This window comes from Podarcis melisellensis, assembly GCF_964234715.1.
Source record: "Podarcis melisellensis genome assembly, chromosome: 7".
Lineage (NCBI taxonomy): Eukaryota > Metazoa > Chordata > Lepidosauria > Squamata > Lacertidae > Podarcis > Podarcis melisellensis.
Genome location: NC_138539.1, coordinates 67,869,595 through 67,886,672, shown reverse-complemented (window position 1 = coordinate 67,886,672; position 17,078 = coordinate 67,869,595). Strand labels below are relative to the sequence as shown.

General features: G+C 43.1%; 1 protein-coding gene across 2 annotated transcripts in view; it reads right to left on the bottom strand.

Moving 5' to 3' along the window:
• Window positions 1–17,078, bottom strand: part of DROSHA (drosha ribonuclease III) — an 81,413-nt gene that overhangs the window by 29,396 nt on the left and 34,939 nt on the right. For both annotated transcript variants that reach the window (XM_081918154.1, XM_081918155.1), the window contains exons 18-22: window positions 16,296–16,434; window positions 14,140–14,200; window positions 12,658–12,717; window positions 9,165–9,264; window positions 270–372 (exon numbers count right to left, since the gene is read on the bottom strand). In XM_081918154.1, the coding sequence (XP_081774280.1) occupies window positions 270–372; window positions 9,165–9,264; window positions 12,658–12,717; window positions 14,140–14,200; window positions 16,296–16,434 (463 nt within the window). The remainder of the gene's footprint in view (window positions 1–269; window positions 373–9,164; window positions 9,265–12,657; window positions 12,718–14,139; window positions 14,201–16,295; window positions 16,435–17,078) is intronic.

Genomic DNA, 17,078 nt, shown 5'->3' with positions numbered 1-17,078 from the left:
CAATGCTCATTCCTGGCTTCATAAACTGTGGCTTGTTTGAACCGAACTTCAGAGTCCAAGAGAAGGAAGTCGCAGGTCCTGGTAACCACACAAACAGAGCACGAAGATGACATCCTGTTTGTCTCAAGAATCTGATATTCATTTTGCTACAACGTCCAAGAGCCATTTGCAGACTTATTTCCAAAGCAGAAATTCTTACATATATGGGGAATTAACGCTGGACAAAACACACAATTAGCATGACAAAAGCCGCAGCGCAGGTATCTCACCTATCAACGCTTCAAAGCAGTTGGCCATTGCATGACGCAGATCTGATTCTCGACAAAGATCGGGCCCGTGAGCATAAAGCATAAATCGATCCAGCTCCAGCTTCTACAAAAGACCAAGACACTTTCTGTAAGATGAAAGAGGCCCCAAACTACAGACCAAAGACACTGTGGAGAAACACATGGAACACGCACTGTTAGGGATATGTAAACGTTAGGGCATCTTCGGACAACTTGTTTAGTGTTGAAGGTCAAACTGGAAACACACAATGGGCTGGAGAGCCAAAGCTAACTGGCCAATTTACTTGCACATAATTATTATAATTTGCATGACATTTTGATGAATGTAGTAGTTGCCAAATTATAGTTGATGGAAATGTTGCATTAATCCCACAGTACTCACACTCTGTAGAACGAGATCCTCAGGAATGAAAATTAAGCCCAGCTTTTTAAAATGTCTTTAGCAGTGTTAGAAACTGAGATACGAAAGCTAGGAGCTAAAGGGCACCTTAAACAGGGGTTAAGAGCACAACAACGAAATGTCTAGGCGCACTTTTTTAATAACAAGAATACAAAGCTGAAAATGAACCAACTGCAGCTAAAATATTATGTTCATTTTTCACATAGTCTAGTCCTTCCCCTGCCCACTCCCCTAATATTCTTAAGAGGGTCTCTTCTCCTGCCTTCGGAGAGTAGCTGGAAGTGGGGAGGCAGAAAAAGATCCTCCTTTCCTTCCACTCTGCAGTTTTAATCTGAAATTTTAGGCGCAGTCCTGCGCCCAGAGCTCAGAAGCCGCTCACATCGATGAAATTCCCTGTTGCAAAATGGGCCTGGAACAATGGGAGTTTCAAACGTTGGTCTTTAGAAAAGGATACAGAAATTGGAAGTTTAAATGTATTTCATATAAACGTATTTTGAAGTTGCCTCCCGGGTTCGGATGTTAACCCTATGCAGATATTCTCAACGCGGGTAGAGAATCAGGATCACACCATTCTGCCCCAATCACACTCCCAGCATACCCACCCTGTTCCCAGACCTTCCCAATACCCATACTTTGGATGTTACGTACAACAGAATCCAGTATCCCATAGCCCAGTATCTACATCACTATTTGCACATCCACCAATGTTTGTTTGTTTGTTATTAATTGAATTTCCATACCACCCTATACCCAGAGGTCTCAGGGCAGTTCACAGAACAAATTTTTATGGGTAAGAACTGCACATATCGTGGGTGGCTCTGTGGGTGAAACCACAGAGCCTAGGTCTTGCCGATCAGAAGGTTGGCCATTCGAATCCTTGTGACGGGGTGAGCTCCTATTGCTCAGTCCCTGCTCCTGCCAACCTAGCAGTTCGCAAGCACGTCAAAGTGCAAGTAGATAAATAGGTACCACTCCAGCGGGAAGGAAAACGGCATTTCTGTGCATTGCTCTGGTTCACCAGAAGTGGCTTAGTCATGCTGGCCGCATGACCCGGAAGCTGTACCCCGGCTCCCTTGGCCAATAAAGCAAGATGAGTGCCGCAACTCCAGAGTCATCCACGACTGGACCTAATGGTCAGGGGTCCCTTTACCTTTACCTATACTATGTTAGTCCTATTGAGTGTAGACCCACTGAAATTAATGGACATGACTGATTCAGGTTCATTAACATCAGCCAGTGTAGTCTGAGTGAAGATTAGTTAAATACAACCCATGCACATATTTGAAGCTGAGCTGACATGAGTCTTTTTCCTGGGCCTCTGTCAACACTGAATGTCTGCGAAGGACTTTAGAAAGCTTTGAAATAAAAATCCTTTCACTTATCCGAAAAAGAAAAGAAAGCAAAGATCTTTTCCCAAGTTATTTTTTATAGCTTTGCTCTCACAGGCCATTTCGGTTGGGATGGGTCACGTTTAACTTCAGAACAGTCAAATCTATGTTGGTCTATTTCAGTGCCAAGGCACGCATTTAGAAACCAACACACTGCTTCCATAGCGATTTGGCACTAGAAATAATTTGCATTCAACTGTTATTGAGTTTAAACTATCACCCCTTTTTTAATAATAAAAAACCTGTTTTTTTCCAGTAAAGTTCCATTTATAGTGAATTTTACCAAAGCAATTCAGACCTGAGTCACTGAACGAAAACAACAAAAGGTACATCCATATAAAAATTCAGACATCCATATAAAAAGTCTGAAGAAAATGCATCCACAGAACTACCCAAACTGTATAGAAATTTATTCATATATATGACTACACCGGCAAGAAAGTTATTTGCTCATAAACGGAAAGAAGAAGTCCCGACAAAAGAAGAATGGATACCAAAACCTATGTAATATGCAGAAATGGCGAAACGTACCGGAAAAATCAAGACAACATTTTTTGTATCAAGGAAGGGAAATGGTCTATTGAATATTTACAAACAAACTGTAAACAGATAAGAACATTGACAGGATTATTGTAATAAAAGTGTACACATTTAAAGGAGATGGATAAATGATTCAATTCGGCTAATTTGTAATGGGCAGGAAATATAAAAAAATAAATTTAAGGAACCACAGGAAGAGGGGGAAGGAAGTCAAGTTTTGAAAAGTTAAAGTGAGTATTGGAATGTGTAAAATTGAAAATCATAAATGAAAAATTAAAAAGGAGCAGGAAACACGTCCAGGCTTAGTGCAGACTGGCTGCTTACAAAAAGCACTGTGTCCCTGGAATGAAATGGATTTGCACACCATGGTTATGAAGAAAAGAGCCTTGGGGGGGAAGCCAGGGCTTGCAGTGATAGGGATGTAATGTGAAACCGTGTGTGATATTCCTTCAAGGGCTGCAGAGTTTTCTCAGTCCTCTGCAGGCCGAGAGCTGTTCTTTCGACCTAAAATGCCCAGATCACCATCAGGAAACATACAGGTCAGCTTTCCCTGCTCTGCAACCTCAGACTGTCCTCATGATCTTTCTTTGGCATGCCCTATGTCCTCCCCCTCCCCATTTTTTGTTTTTGTTTTTTCCCCCCAAAAAATAATTAATTTTCCAAATTTATAACAAACATAAAAGAAAACATTACAATATAAAAAAAGAAAAAACAAACATTTATCCTCACTATTAATTACAATTTTGTTATAATTGTTAGATGACTTCCTTGAATCCCCCTAGCTGAGTTTTCATATAGCTCATTGTAGCAGTTTTCCAATACTACTTTCAAATAAAATTAACTTAATTGATTAACATCTGTCTTTCTTTTCAAATTATCTTCTAACCATAATGTTATACAATTTAACATATTTAACTCCTAGGCCAATTTGGTACTTACAAATAGTTCTACTTATACTTATTTTAGACATTGTGATATACAGTGGTACCTCGGGTTAAGTACTTAATTCGTTCTGGAGGTCCGTTCTTAACCTGAAGCACCACTTTAGCTAATGGGGCCTCCGGCTGCCACTGCTGCACGATTTCTGTTCTTATCCTGAAGCAAAGTTCTTAACCTGAAACACTATTTCTGCGTTAGCGGAGTCTGTAACCTGAAGCGTATGTAACTTGAAGCGTATGTAACCCGAAGTACCACTGTATTATCTTAGAGTATTTAGCTAAATAGTCCTTAAATTTCTTCCATTCTTCTTGGTACTCCTCCTCTTTCTGTTCGCGGATTCTTCCAGTCAGGTCAGCCACCTCCAAAAAGTCCATCTTCTTCATCTGCCATTCCTCCACTGTTGGTATTTCTTGTAATTTCCAGTTTTCGGCTAACAAAATTCTTGCTGCAGTTGTGGCATACGGAAATAGTCTAACGCCTTTCTTGGGCAATTCCAAACCCCACCCCACTCTTTGCTGTTTCTGTGGCTACTAACTCCTCTCTCCACGACTCTGTTCTTTGAACCCTGCAATCCCTCAGTACACCTGGGCCAGCGTTAGAAACCGAGAAAGCTAGGAGCTAAAGGGCACCTTTAAAGCGGTGCAACCATGGAATGTCCAGGCGTGCTTTGTTAATAGCAAGAATAAAGGTAAAGGTAAAGGGACCCCTGACCATTAGGTCCAGTTGTGACCGACTCTGGGGTTGTGGCCCCCATCTCGCTTTATTGGCCGAGGGAGCCGGCGTACAGCTTCCGAGTCATGTGGCCAGCAGGACTAAGCCGCTTCTAGAGAACCAGAGCAGCGCACGGAAACGCCGTTTACCTTCCCACTGGAGCGGTACCTATTTATCTACTTGCACTTTGACATGCTTTTGAACTGCTAGGTTGGCAGGAGCAGGGACCGAATAATGGGAGCTCACCCTGTCGTGCGGATTCGAACCGCTGACCTTCTGATCGGCAAGTCCTAGGCTCTGTGGTTTAACCCACAGCGCCACCCGCGTCCCTTAATAGCAAGAATACAAAGCTGAAAATGAAGGAACTGCAGGTAAAATATTATGTTCCTTTTTCACATGGTCTAAGTCTTTCCCCTGCCCCCCTCCCCGTAATATTCTTCAAAAGATCTCTTCTCCAGCCTTCGGAGAATGGCTGGAAGTGAGGAGGCAGAAAAAGGTCCTCCTTTCCTTCCACTCTGCAGTTTTAATCTGAAATCTTAGGTGCAGGACCGCACCCAGAGATCAGAAACCGCTCACACTCATGAAATTCCCAGTTGCAAAATGCGCCACGAACAATGGGAGTTTCGAATGCTGACCCAGACCTGATTCCAAACTGCGGGTGCGAGGAATGTTGGGAAACAGACCGTCTCTTTGGCCTCATCACACAGTGGTTTGGTCCTGGGAAATGAGAGGGAACCTCGCTCGAAAACGGAGCAAGGAAGGAAGGAGAGGCCAGTTCAGATTTGAAAACCACGGTTTGTGGGCAGCCAGTGACGTCGCTGCACGAGGCCCCAGACTATTAAGGAGGTGAAGAGAGGAAACTGCTGTTTAAACAGGAGAAGGAAGGAGCGAGCTTAGTTAGAATAATGTCGCCGGAGTGCAGGTTTTTGTTTTGCTTTAACTCCTGAAGAAGAAGAAGAAACAGAATATGCACCACAATGGAGGAATAAGGAAAAGAGGGAAATAAGCAAAATCTAAACAACGCCCTATTGCGTCTGTAAATTGTCCCTAATGATTTTATTTCCCTCTGCCCTAACAACACGCAGCAAATTCAAGCACATGCCTCTGAGCACAAGAGAAAGAGAGAGGGAGAAAGAAATAGAGAGAGAGAGAGAGAGAGAGAGAGAGAGAGAGAGAGAGAGGGAGAAAGAGAGAGAGAGAGACCCCGTTTGGTTTGTTACGCCACAGCTCCACCTAGCTTTTCCGACATGTGAATGTCCTCACATCAAGTCATCTGCTAATCTCCTTCAAGTCTTAAAATCAGAGGCGTTATGTAATGCATGCTAATTCTGGGGTGGAAATACATTCCAGAGTTATTAGACTTCCCCTTTTAATGCGTTCATTCGGCTTGGCAGAAAGCCACTTGAGGAGTTTTCAAAGCAAGGTGGGTTGAAGAAGAAGGGACAAGGGAGATTTGTGTAAACCCCAGTTCGTTTCCGGGGCGCATCAGAAAAATCGGTTCTCTACCCGTGGAGACTTCTACTGACCAATCTCTCCTTTATTTCCCCATCCATTCCCCCAGATTTGAAAAACAGCAACAAATCCTGAAGGAGACATTTGTTGAAACACCTGTACACTGTGTGCAGCATAAATACATTCGCCTATTTAGTTAATTACAGATGGAAGCTAAGGATCTCAGGGAATCATCCGTGTTCAGAATTATGTGTGTTTCATGTTTAATTTAAGATTTCTGCCAATCCCACAGCCCATGAGAGGCCAATCCAGAGGCCACGTAATATATTGGACCTTCCTCTCCAAAGCTTCACGCACAGAGTGGCAAAATAACGGAATTATTTTCCATGCCACCATTGCTAGGAATGGTAGCTGGGTTATCATGTCCAACTCACAAACAAGGTTTTCCCTTTCCACATTCTGAATCAACCTTGGGTAGCTTTGAGAAAGTACTTCAAACGAGCCAGAAAGATGGACCCACAAATTCTAGAAAAAGCCAGGAAGATATCTGTGCCTTCTCTCTGCAGGGCTAAAGCAACAAACAAGAGGCAAATGAAGAAGAAGAAGAAGAAGAAGAAGAAGAAGAAGAAGAAGAAGAAGAAGAAGAAGAAGAAGAAGAAGAAGAGGAGGAGGAGGAGGAAGAGGAGGAAGAGGAAGAGGAAGAGGAGGAGGAGGAGGAAGAGGAAGAAGAAGAAGAAGAAGAAGAAGAAGAAGAAGAAGAAGAAGAAGAAGAAGAAGAAGAGGAAGAAGAGGAGGAGGAGGAAGAGGAAGAGGAAGAGGAAGAGGAAGAAGAAGAAGAAGAAGAAGAAGAAGAAGAAGAAGAAGAAGAAGAAGAAGAAGAAGACGACGACGACTCTCTGGACTGCAAAAGCAATTCATTAAGGTGTGCCACTTCGGACCACAAGACCAAATCCTGAATTTGGGGGACGCTTCTGTCTCGAGAACTTTTTGTAGCTGAATTGGAAGGGTATAAATCCGAAAGGGAAAGATAAAAAGAGATGACCAGACCATGAGGAAACGTAAACCTGCCTGCTTTATATTAACGGCTCAAGAGACGTCCAGAGAATGATGGCCCAAACGTGAAGCTTGGGTGGGCATCGTTGGGGTGAAGAACAACAAAGTGTGAATAATTGAACAATTAAAATGGAAGAACAGGGACTTTTGAGGTCCCCAAGAAATAAAAGGGAGGGGAATCCATGAACTATACATCTTTGGGAGTGTTAAGTGGCACTGGTTAAAGGAAAGTAAATTGAAAGATCAATTGGAAGCCCTTGGGGCAGTAACTAAGTCACTGCTATGTTTTCAGGCGCATCTAGCACATCTGTAAATCTTTCAGTAGTTTTAAATACGAGGCAGGCTCTGCTTTATGGCTGCGTTCAGAAGCAGCGCTGGCGAGGAACAATTTTTAAGTATACAGTGGTACCTCGGGTTAAGAACTTAATTCGTTCCGGAGGTCCGTTCTTAACCTGAAACTGTTCTTAACCTGAAGCACCACTTTAGCTAATGGGGCCTCCTGCTGCTGCCACACCACCGGAGCATGATTTCTGTTCTCATCCTGAAGCAAAGTTCTTAACCTGAGGTACTATTTCTGGGTTAGCGGAGTCTGTAACCTGAAGCGCCTGTAACCTGAAGCGTCTGTAACCCAAGGTACCACTGTATAAAAGAGAGGGTTACAAACAGAGGTCTGGATTCTATTTTTCAAAAAACAAAAACAAAGCTAAATTCATAAAAATAGGGACATAAATCTCAAACTATCTGGGGTGCAGAGCTCTTATTTAGTTAAGCGGAGCTTTGCCTAATGTGGTGATGGGGAAAAAATTCCCTGCTAAACTCCAGATAAAGCTGATCTGAGTTGGCTGGCTGGGGAGGACACACGAGGTCATTGCATAAGGTGAAAAAAAGATCTAAAATTTATAAGCATGGAAGAAAGACAGAAAGCACTGGCTAAATTATTATGCCACCAACTAAACTGTGCAAAACCAACAAAATAGTCAACTTGTGGCAGCTAATTGGGAAGAGGTCTCTCTGTATGCTTCCTCTGAAGCTTGAAATATTAGTCATTGTCACCAGTAGGGATGACTTTCCTATTGCTGAAACCCATTGTGACGGTTCTGACCTTCTCAACCTGATCTGCTTCGAACAGGTCTTCCCTTCCGACGTGCCACGACTGCAATGTTTTGCAAGGTTCTTAAAAACCACTGTTTACTTTCACGAGCCTGTGATAAAAGCAGGTTGCAGGTAGCCTTTTTCGGAACAAGGACCCACCTGTAACCTTAAGCCACACTGACATCCTTTTACTGTGCAATGACCATTTTTGTCTTTCTCCCACTTTCTACGTTTTTTATTACAAGCCTCTTTAAACTATTAACTCAGACCAAGTTACGCATCCCATTTTGGCATAGCTGAGCTGGCAGAGCATGAAAGACTCTTAATCTCAAGTTCATGGGTTCAAGCCCCCTGTTGGGCAAAAGATCCCAGCATTGCAGGGGGGCTGGATTAGACAATCCTACTGTTTCCTTCCTACTCTGCAGTTCTATGACTTAATAATAATAATAATAATATCTCACCCATCTGGCTGGGCTTCCCCAGCCACTCTGGACGGCTAAATTTGTGGCATATTGTATAAATAAATATTTTTCCCAATGGAATACCAACTAACTGTGTGAGTTCATTCCCCCCCCCCCCCAAAGAACTCTCACAATATTTAAATTACATTTAAAAATATATTACTATGTCAGCCCGTGTCTTTAGGGTGAAGAGCGGAGGGGGAAAATGTTTATTTAATTATATAAATAGCAAACAGACACATAATCCTGGGCCAAATGCCTTCTATCCCCCCCCCTTTATTTTTGCCCTCCGTTGTCTATCTGCTCCGGTCCACTTTCTCTACCATGTTACATAGACGGAACAATTTACTTGTTAATGCCCCTTTCGTAAGCTGGGTTTAAAAGGGGACATACGTAAAGTGAATTGTGCTGAAAAGAAAACGCTCCATGTATATTCCGAAGCATAGTCGTCTCCCACTGAAAGTTCCTAATTAAACTCCTAATTTAAGAACCTTTTTAAAAAATGAAAAGAAAAGAAAAGAAAACATCTAACGCATATTGGTCACCACCCAGACAGATCCTTGTAGTACATTGCAAGGCCTCAGAAGCACAAAGCGGCGTTTTCTGCCCCCAACCCAAATTATGGCCCCTCATTTGGAGGCTGCTTCTCAAAATATCTTGACTCCAAGGTGAACCCAGCTGGGTCCTGTTTCTAATAAGATATAAAACTCTTCTGCCTACAAGGAGATTGCAGTGCGGCCCAAGGAAAAACACAAGTGTAGATCGCCCACCTTCACTTAATGAATCCATCTGGGCAATTCAAAGCCAATTCAAACTGTGAAAAAAATAATTGTTAAGTTACCTTGGCCAGCATGGCAAGATGTTGGTTCTGAACGATGGCAGTGCGGTATGTGGCTAAGCCCCCTTCCTCTAGACTTGGAAACAGGTAGTATAAATGAACACTGGAAAGAAAGGAGAAAAGGCACATCAAAAGCCGTAAATCTCTCGACAGCAGAGACACTTAACAGGTTATTTCAGCAGCTGCCTCTCCCCGCAAGAAACCATCATTGTCTGCTCTTATGCACGAGGCAAAAACGTTCTCATGAACCTAGGCGTTTGGTTCTTAATATGGCATAGGAGCGGGGGAAGCTTTGGTCCTCCAGTTGTTACTGAAGTACAACTCCCATCAACTCCCGCAAGCAAGGGTGATAGGCAGGGAATGTGGGCTTTATAGTTCAGGAACATCTGAAAGCCAAAAGGTTCTCCACATCTGATGTAGAGGATACTTACCGTACTTTTCCGTGTATAAGACGAGGGTTGGTGTTTTTTTTACTATAAAATAAGGTTTAAAAACCGGGGGTGTCTTATACATGGGTAGTGGGTGGGGTGATGGGTGATTTGTTGGGTTAGTGAATTACTGCATCCCTTAAAAAGCTGCACAACTCTGGGTCATTTTCTTAAATTGGAGTCCCCCAAAATAGTCAGCGTCTTATACACAGGGGCGTGTTATACACAGAAAAGTACGGTAAGTTATTGGTCATATTGGTCATGTTTAGAGCAGACTCAGCAAAATTAAGAGACATGATTCATTTAGCTTCATTAACTTCAACAGGTCTACTCTGAGTAAGGTGCAGTTGAATACAAAGCTAGGCCGACGGCCTCCATTTTGTGTTCATCCTTTAAGTTGGTTATCTTGGCCACATTTCCGTGGAAGCAAGGCAGCAAGTTTCACTGGAAAGCAAGTTCCACTGAGTTCATCCTAGATTTACCCAGAAGTAAACCCAACTAAGTACAATGAGGCTTCCTCCTAGGTAACTGTGTGAAGGATTGCAGCTGCACAGCGCAATCCTATACAGGCCCCGCTGACTTCAGCGAGGAGGACTACCTCTTTTGTGCAAACTCGCACAAAGACCGAGGCGTTTTGGCTGCCAAAACTGCCCCTACGAAGAAAGTTCTATGCTCACAGTGCCAATTTTCGAGCCTCAGAAAGATTACGTGTAAAAATGCACTGCAGAGGTTTACGTAAATAGAAGTACTCAGAGAGCTTGTTTTTGAGCATTAAATAAATCTGTCCTCCTTCAGCCCCTGCTATTTTCAGAGATAAAAGCCCACATACGGTTTTATGCAAACCAAACAATGCAAAAAGCCGCTCATCTCAAAGCAGTTGTTGGAAGGCACCGATGGCATTTTTCTTTTCTTCTTCTGTAACATCTTAACACTTTTGGAGCCTCTCTACATAAGTAGACCACTTTTCCCATTACAAACGGACACACCTGAGATCTGGAAATGAGCTTCAAATCTCCCACCCTGGAGTTTTGGGTCCTCCCTGCTGTCACAAATGACACTTACCAAGGAAATGGCTGCTGTTTTCACTAGGCTATAAAAAGTCAATTTTACATTATTTTTGTCGGGGTTTTTTGTTTCTTTCTGAGAAGAGCCTAGGCAGGAAAAATGAAAGCCACCTTCCATTAACCGGGAATATGTTAGTGATTTATTCCAAATACACAAGCACAAAACTGCAAACTACCGGAAGGCAAAACGCCAAGTGCGCCATTATGAAGTCGGGATTAATGAGTAATAACACCACACTTGGGAGAGAGAATTGGGTGGGGGGGGTGGGATTCAAAGTTTATTTGCAAACACACTTTTTGCTTGAGATTATAGCCGGAAAGATGAAGGAGCTCCGTGACAGGAAGATGACACGTTCCAAAATGATGTATTCCTTTTATTTGCCGGCTATAAACTTTGAAGCGTTTGGTCCTAGACTAGCTATTCTCCAGAGCTGTTATGAGCAACTCTCAATTACATCTGACAGGACACAGTCATCAGCTTTTCATCTCAGAGTATTACACTTTAGGCCCTCGGCTTGGAATGAAACTTCAAATGAAGACACGAGGCAGGAGATACGGACTTGGCAGACCGTAGACCTTTTGCATCTACAGTGGAACCTTTCAGGGCTGTTGACAAACTAGAGAGCAAAAGGTACCAGTTGATGACAGAATATCTAGAATTGTATCTGGGTTCAATTCTGAGCTTAAAGGTAAAGGGACCCCTGACCAATAGGTCCAGTCGTGACCGACTCTGGGGTTGTGGCACTCATCTCACTTTACTAGCTGAGGGTGTTCAGTTTCTGTTAATTGATTCTCATGGGAAACTTGCAGATTCTGGCTTCAAACAATTAACTCAAGGCAGTGTCAATTTACTCTTGGCAGAAAGCCCAGGTCAGCTTGACCTAGAAACTGCTTACTCTGATTGGTTAACGACCAGCATTCAACTCTTAACTAGGGATTGCTAGCTCAGTTTGATGTGAGGTGTGTTAGGAGTAGAAGTGCTGTGTATGGTTTTGAGAGAGAGAGAAAGAGAGGATTTATTTTGCTTTTATTTGTATGCAGAAACTCTGCTGGTTTTATTTTCTCCTTTTTAATAAATCCTGTAAATAGTTATTCTGAGTCTAGCTGACTAGTCATTCCACCGCAACTAGCTTCTTCGCTGTGCAGGAAAACTCTGCTACGTTTGGGCTAAAGCCAATAGGGCTATGCCTGACACTTCAAAGTTCCAAGAGAGGGAACCAGCGTACAGCTTCAGGGCCATGTGGCCAGCATGACTAAGCTACTTCTGGCGAAACCAGAGCAGCGCATGGCAACACCGTTTACCTTCCCGCCAGAGCAGTACCTATTTATCTACTTGCACTTTGACGTGCTTTCAAACTGCTAGGTTGGCAGGAACAGGGACCAAGCAACGGGAACTCACCCCATCGCGGGGATTCGAACCACCAACCTTCTGATCTGCAAGTCCTAGGCTCTGTGGTTTAACCCACAGTGCCCACGTCCCAATTCTGAGCTTAGTCCTAAGCAAACTGAGATACAGACAGGAACGTGCTTGAAGCATTTTAAGCGCTATCTAAATTACTTCTTGTTTCTTTTTTCTTTTTTAAAAAAGACTTTTGTGTGGCCTATTTGAACAACAACAAAGCCAATAAATTAGTTTAAAAAAGAAAAAAAAGAAAAAAGACTTGATTCTCTAAGGGCCTCTCTTCCACATCTGTAAAGCAGGAATGACACCAATTTAGTTTGCAAGAAAAGAGGGAGATGGAAGAATTACAGATTTCGTCATGTTTAGCACACTGGAAGCGACACATAAATGTCTACTTTTGATATATTTTTTTTAAAAGCAGCAGAGGTCTTTGGTGTTTCAGAACAAAAATAAATAAATGACATCCGAGTTTTAATTGGCAGAATACCCTTTCAACTGCATGATAGCCCGAAACAAATCAGGATATTTTAAAATGTTTTATTTTAATGAGCAAGGTATGATTTTATAGCAGAAGGTGCGTTAGGAGTGAACCCAATACTCACCTAGTTAAAAATTCAACCACGGCATCTCCCAAAAATTCCAAGCGCTCGTTGTGGTTGATCCTGCAAACAGACAAATGCAGGGATCATTACACGTAACCCCTATGCGTATGAGTAATTAGCGATGGATAAACAACAGCCAGCCAATTCCTTGGGGCGATAAAGCAAAAAAGAGTTAGGCTCCCACTGCTTTTGGTCTTCAACACACCATCCTCCGATGCCCAACAGTGGATATTTGGGTTTCTTCTGAGTGGCACAAAAAAACCGCATGCAGCCAGAAAGGTAATAAGGCTGATCGCAATGTTGTGTCAACTTATTAACCAAAGGAAAAGATAATGATGTGCAATGGCATGCTGAGACCAGCTTCCGCGTGCCCTGCCATCGCCCTGGATGATTTAAAGAGAAGCCTCCTCCTAGGCCATCTACAGGATTTTGGCACGGTGCCATGCAAGAAGGAAAAAAAAGCCTCTTGCAGGGAGTTCAAAATCCTCTGTTTGGTACAGCATCGCGGCCCCTCCTGCTCTTTTCCTGCACACTCTTTTGGCACTGGCATGGAAAGAAGCTTGCCAGGAGCGCTTGGGCATTTGTCGGAAAGCAGGTATGCTGAGTGTGTTTTTCAGGCTAGAAAGAAATCACTAACAAACAGCAGAATTCCAGGTGGTTACTGCAATGAGGCGAAAGGTGCAGAGGCCACAAATAGGTTTACTGGGAGCAGTTCCAACTATTGCTGGAAATGCAGTGTTTCCCCTAACTGAAAGCTGGGGAAACCTAGCCAGATGGGTGGAGTAGAATTATTATTATTATTATTATTATTATTATTATTAGTTCTGTTCTGATCCTGCTTACTGCAATGGATCAGCGAGCTCGTAATTGCAACAACTCTGGGGTTGCGGCGCTCATCTCACTTTCAGGTCAAGGGAGCCAGCGTTTGTCCACAGTCAGCTTTCTGGGTCATGTGGCCAGCAGGACTAAAATGCTTCGGTGCAATGGAACACCGTGACGGAAACCAGAGCAAACAGAAACATTGTTTACCTTCCTGCCGCAGTGGTGCCTATTTATCTACTTGCACTGGTGCACTTTCCAACTGCTAGGTTGGCAGGAGCTGAGACCGAGCAACGGGGGCTCACCCCGTTGCATGGATTCGAATGCTGGCCTTCTGATTGACAAGCCCAAGAGACTCAGTGGTTTAGACCACAGCGCCACCCACGTTACTACAAAGAGGTGAAAGGTGCTGAGGCCACAAATAGGTTGACTGGTAGCAGTTCTGACCATGCAACACTGCAATATCCTGTTGCTGGAAATGTGCAGTTCCTCCTAACTGAAAGCTGTCCAGAGCGGCTGGGGAAACCCAGCCAGATGGGCAGGGTATAAATAATAGAGTTATTATTATTCTTGTCATTAACAGTTCTGTTCTGATCCCACTTACTGCAATGGACCGGCGAGCTCGTAATGGCAACAACTACCACCCAGAAATTGTTTGCGTACCTGGAAGGAGTTGGATCATCTTGCCCAAGACGTGACATGATATTGATCAAGGTGTTTATGCCTGGGGGGAAAAAAATACAAACAGCGTGATATTTAAAAGGTAACTCCATGTAAACAGGCACAATTTCTTTTAAGGGTTCAGCACAAAAGTACCCTTCCAGTAATGTGAATTATGCATTGCCATCTGAAAAGTAAAAGGGACGCGGGTGGTGCTGTGGTCTAAACCACAGAGCCTAGGGTTTGCCGATCAGAAGGTCGGCGGTTCGAATCCCCACGACGGGGTGAGCTCCCGTTGCTCGGTCCCTGCTCCTGCCCACCTAGCAGTTTGAAAGCACGTCAAAGTGCAAGTAGATAAATAGGTACCACTCCAGCGGGAAGGTAAACGGCGTTTCCGTGCGCTGCTCTGGTTCGCCAGAAGCGGCTTAGTCATGCTGGCCACATGACCCAGATGTCTGTGGACAAACGCCGGCTCCCTTGGCCTGTAAAGCGAGATGAGCCCCACAACCCCAGTCGTCCACGACTGGACCTAATGGTCAGGGGTACCATTACCTTTACCCTATCTGAACAGTAAATGATTAAGCTTATGACATACGTTTGTAGTAAGGTTAGAGCTTATTGGGAAATGATATATAATGAATTGAAAAGGATGTTGAAAATAACATTTGTTTTAAAAAAACAAACCCAGCAGCTCTTCTTTTGGGAACGATAGGGACAGAACTACCTAAACTGTATAGAAACTTATTCACTTATGTGACCACAGCGGCAAGAATGTTACTCGCCCAAAAATGGAAAGAGGAATAAGTCCCAGCAAAGGAAGAATGGATACAAAAACTTATGGAATATGCAGAAATGGTGAAACTTACCAGAAGAATAAGAAATCAAGATAACAAACTTTTAATAAAAGAATGGAAATGGTTTATTGAATATTTGCAGATAAATTGTAAACAGATTAAAGCATCAGCATGATTATTGTAATAACCTGCAGTTTCATAAGAGTATATATTCAAAGTAGATGAATAAATGAGTAAATTAAGTTAATTAGGATACGCAGAAGATATTAAAAATAAATTTAAGGAACCGCAGAAAGAGGGGGAAAGGAAGTCGTTTTGAATTGTTAAATCGATTGTGAAATTAGTTAAATGTATAAAATTTGAAGGGGAACAAAGCTTATAACATAGGTTTGTGCACCAATAGCTACCTCTGTATCCCAATAGCCAAGTACCTCTGTAGAATCAAAATCCATCTGCAAGTTCTCCAGTCCCAACCCTGTTTGACCATTGCCCAACCTTTTTGGCTTTGGGCATTCACAATGTGTAAAGCCCGTCCTTTCCACACCTTAGTCTGGAAACTCTCCTTTTTTTTTTAGCAAACTATCCATTCAACTCAGATGACCATCTTAACTCCAGAAACTTGGGAATATGCCCCATTGAATTCAATGGGATTTACTTTACACAACCACCCTGCAGCTGGTAAAATAATGGGGACCCAACTATGTAAAAAAAGTTTGGCTTGTTGGCCTAGATTTCTACATGCAAGCAGCACAAGAACTCTGCCTACTTTTGCCGCCTCATTGTAGAACAGCAATTGACATTCGGGCGAAGAGAACACAACATGTGAAACGGTCTTATGAGAAGGTATGCCAGCTCTGGTCGGCACCAGGATGCATGGCCACCTGGTAATGACACATAAGTATACCTGAAGGAGCATCTCCACCCCCACTGTTCAGCCTGGACACTGAAGTCCAGCGCCGAAAGCCTTCTGGCGGTTCCCTCACTATGAGAAGTCGGGTTACAGGGAATCAGGCAGAGGGCCTTCTCGGTAGTGGCGCCCATCCTGTGGGATGCCCTCCCACCAGATGTCAAGGAAATAAACAACTACCTGACTTTTAGAAGACATCTGAAGGCAGCCCTGTTTAGGGAAGCTTTTAATCTTTAATAGACTATTGTATTTTAATATTCTGTTGGGAGCTGCCCAGAGTGGCTGTGGAAACCCGGCCAGATGGGTGGGGTATAAGTAATATATTATTATTATTATTATTATTATTATTATTATTATTATTATTATGCCTTGGGTTCCTCAAGGGAAGAAAGAAAGGAAGTAAAATAGATGAGGAGAAAGAAGTCAGAAGGGGGAATCATGACACCAGCAAAATGTACCTTTTTTCCTCATATGCATATGGTGGACTTTCCTATCTCCATACTTGGGCTGCCGGATGCCGCAGTTGGACAAAGAATTTCTGGCATGGTCTGGATTCATCCCGAAGTTGAGGTGATGGCTTGGGTGAGTCATGGCCAGCTGTAAAGGCGGCAGAATCCCAAAGCAAAAACAAAACAGCCCTGTAAGCCTGCACTGCTCATTCCGATCACTGCAAAGCTTTAAAAGGGACAGCTGCCATGAAATTTCAGCAGCGCAGAACCACCCCCAGTTTTCACAACCGATCAAGCATCTTCAAAAGTTTTGGTCAGCGTCAGTAAGTGCCGATAGCTAAACGTTGCAACTCAGTTCCAAAGACAACTTACAGTCCAGGAACATGTGGAACCGGCACGGTTAGAGGCAGAGTTCGAAACTCCCATTGTTCCAGGCGCGTTTTGTGACAGGGAATTTCAAGAGCGCGAGCAGTTTCTGAGCTCTAAAATTACAGACTGAAACTGCATATTGTGGGGGAAAGGAAAAGGCGTGTACTTTTCAACGCTTTCCATTTTTACTCTATTTGTTCACTTGAAAAGCTCTCAATAATTAAAAAAGCAACAGAAAACTGCACGTGAGGATCTAATTGCTGAAGCCAATAGCCATGTAAAAATATCAGGCATGATAAAATCTTTGCTCTTTAATAGCATATTGTCTGACACCTTTGTTTCGTATTCACAGGAATGAAGGTGGACTAGATCTAGAATATTTGGGTTAACTCCACCTTATAAACATAAACAGCTCCTCCGTCC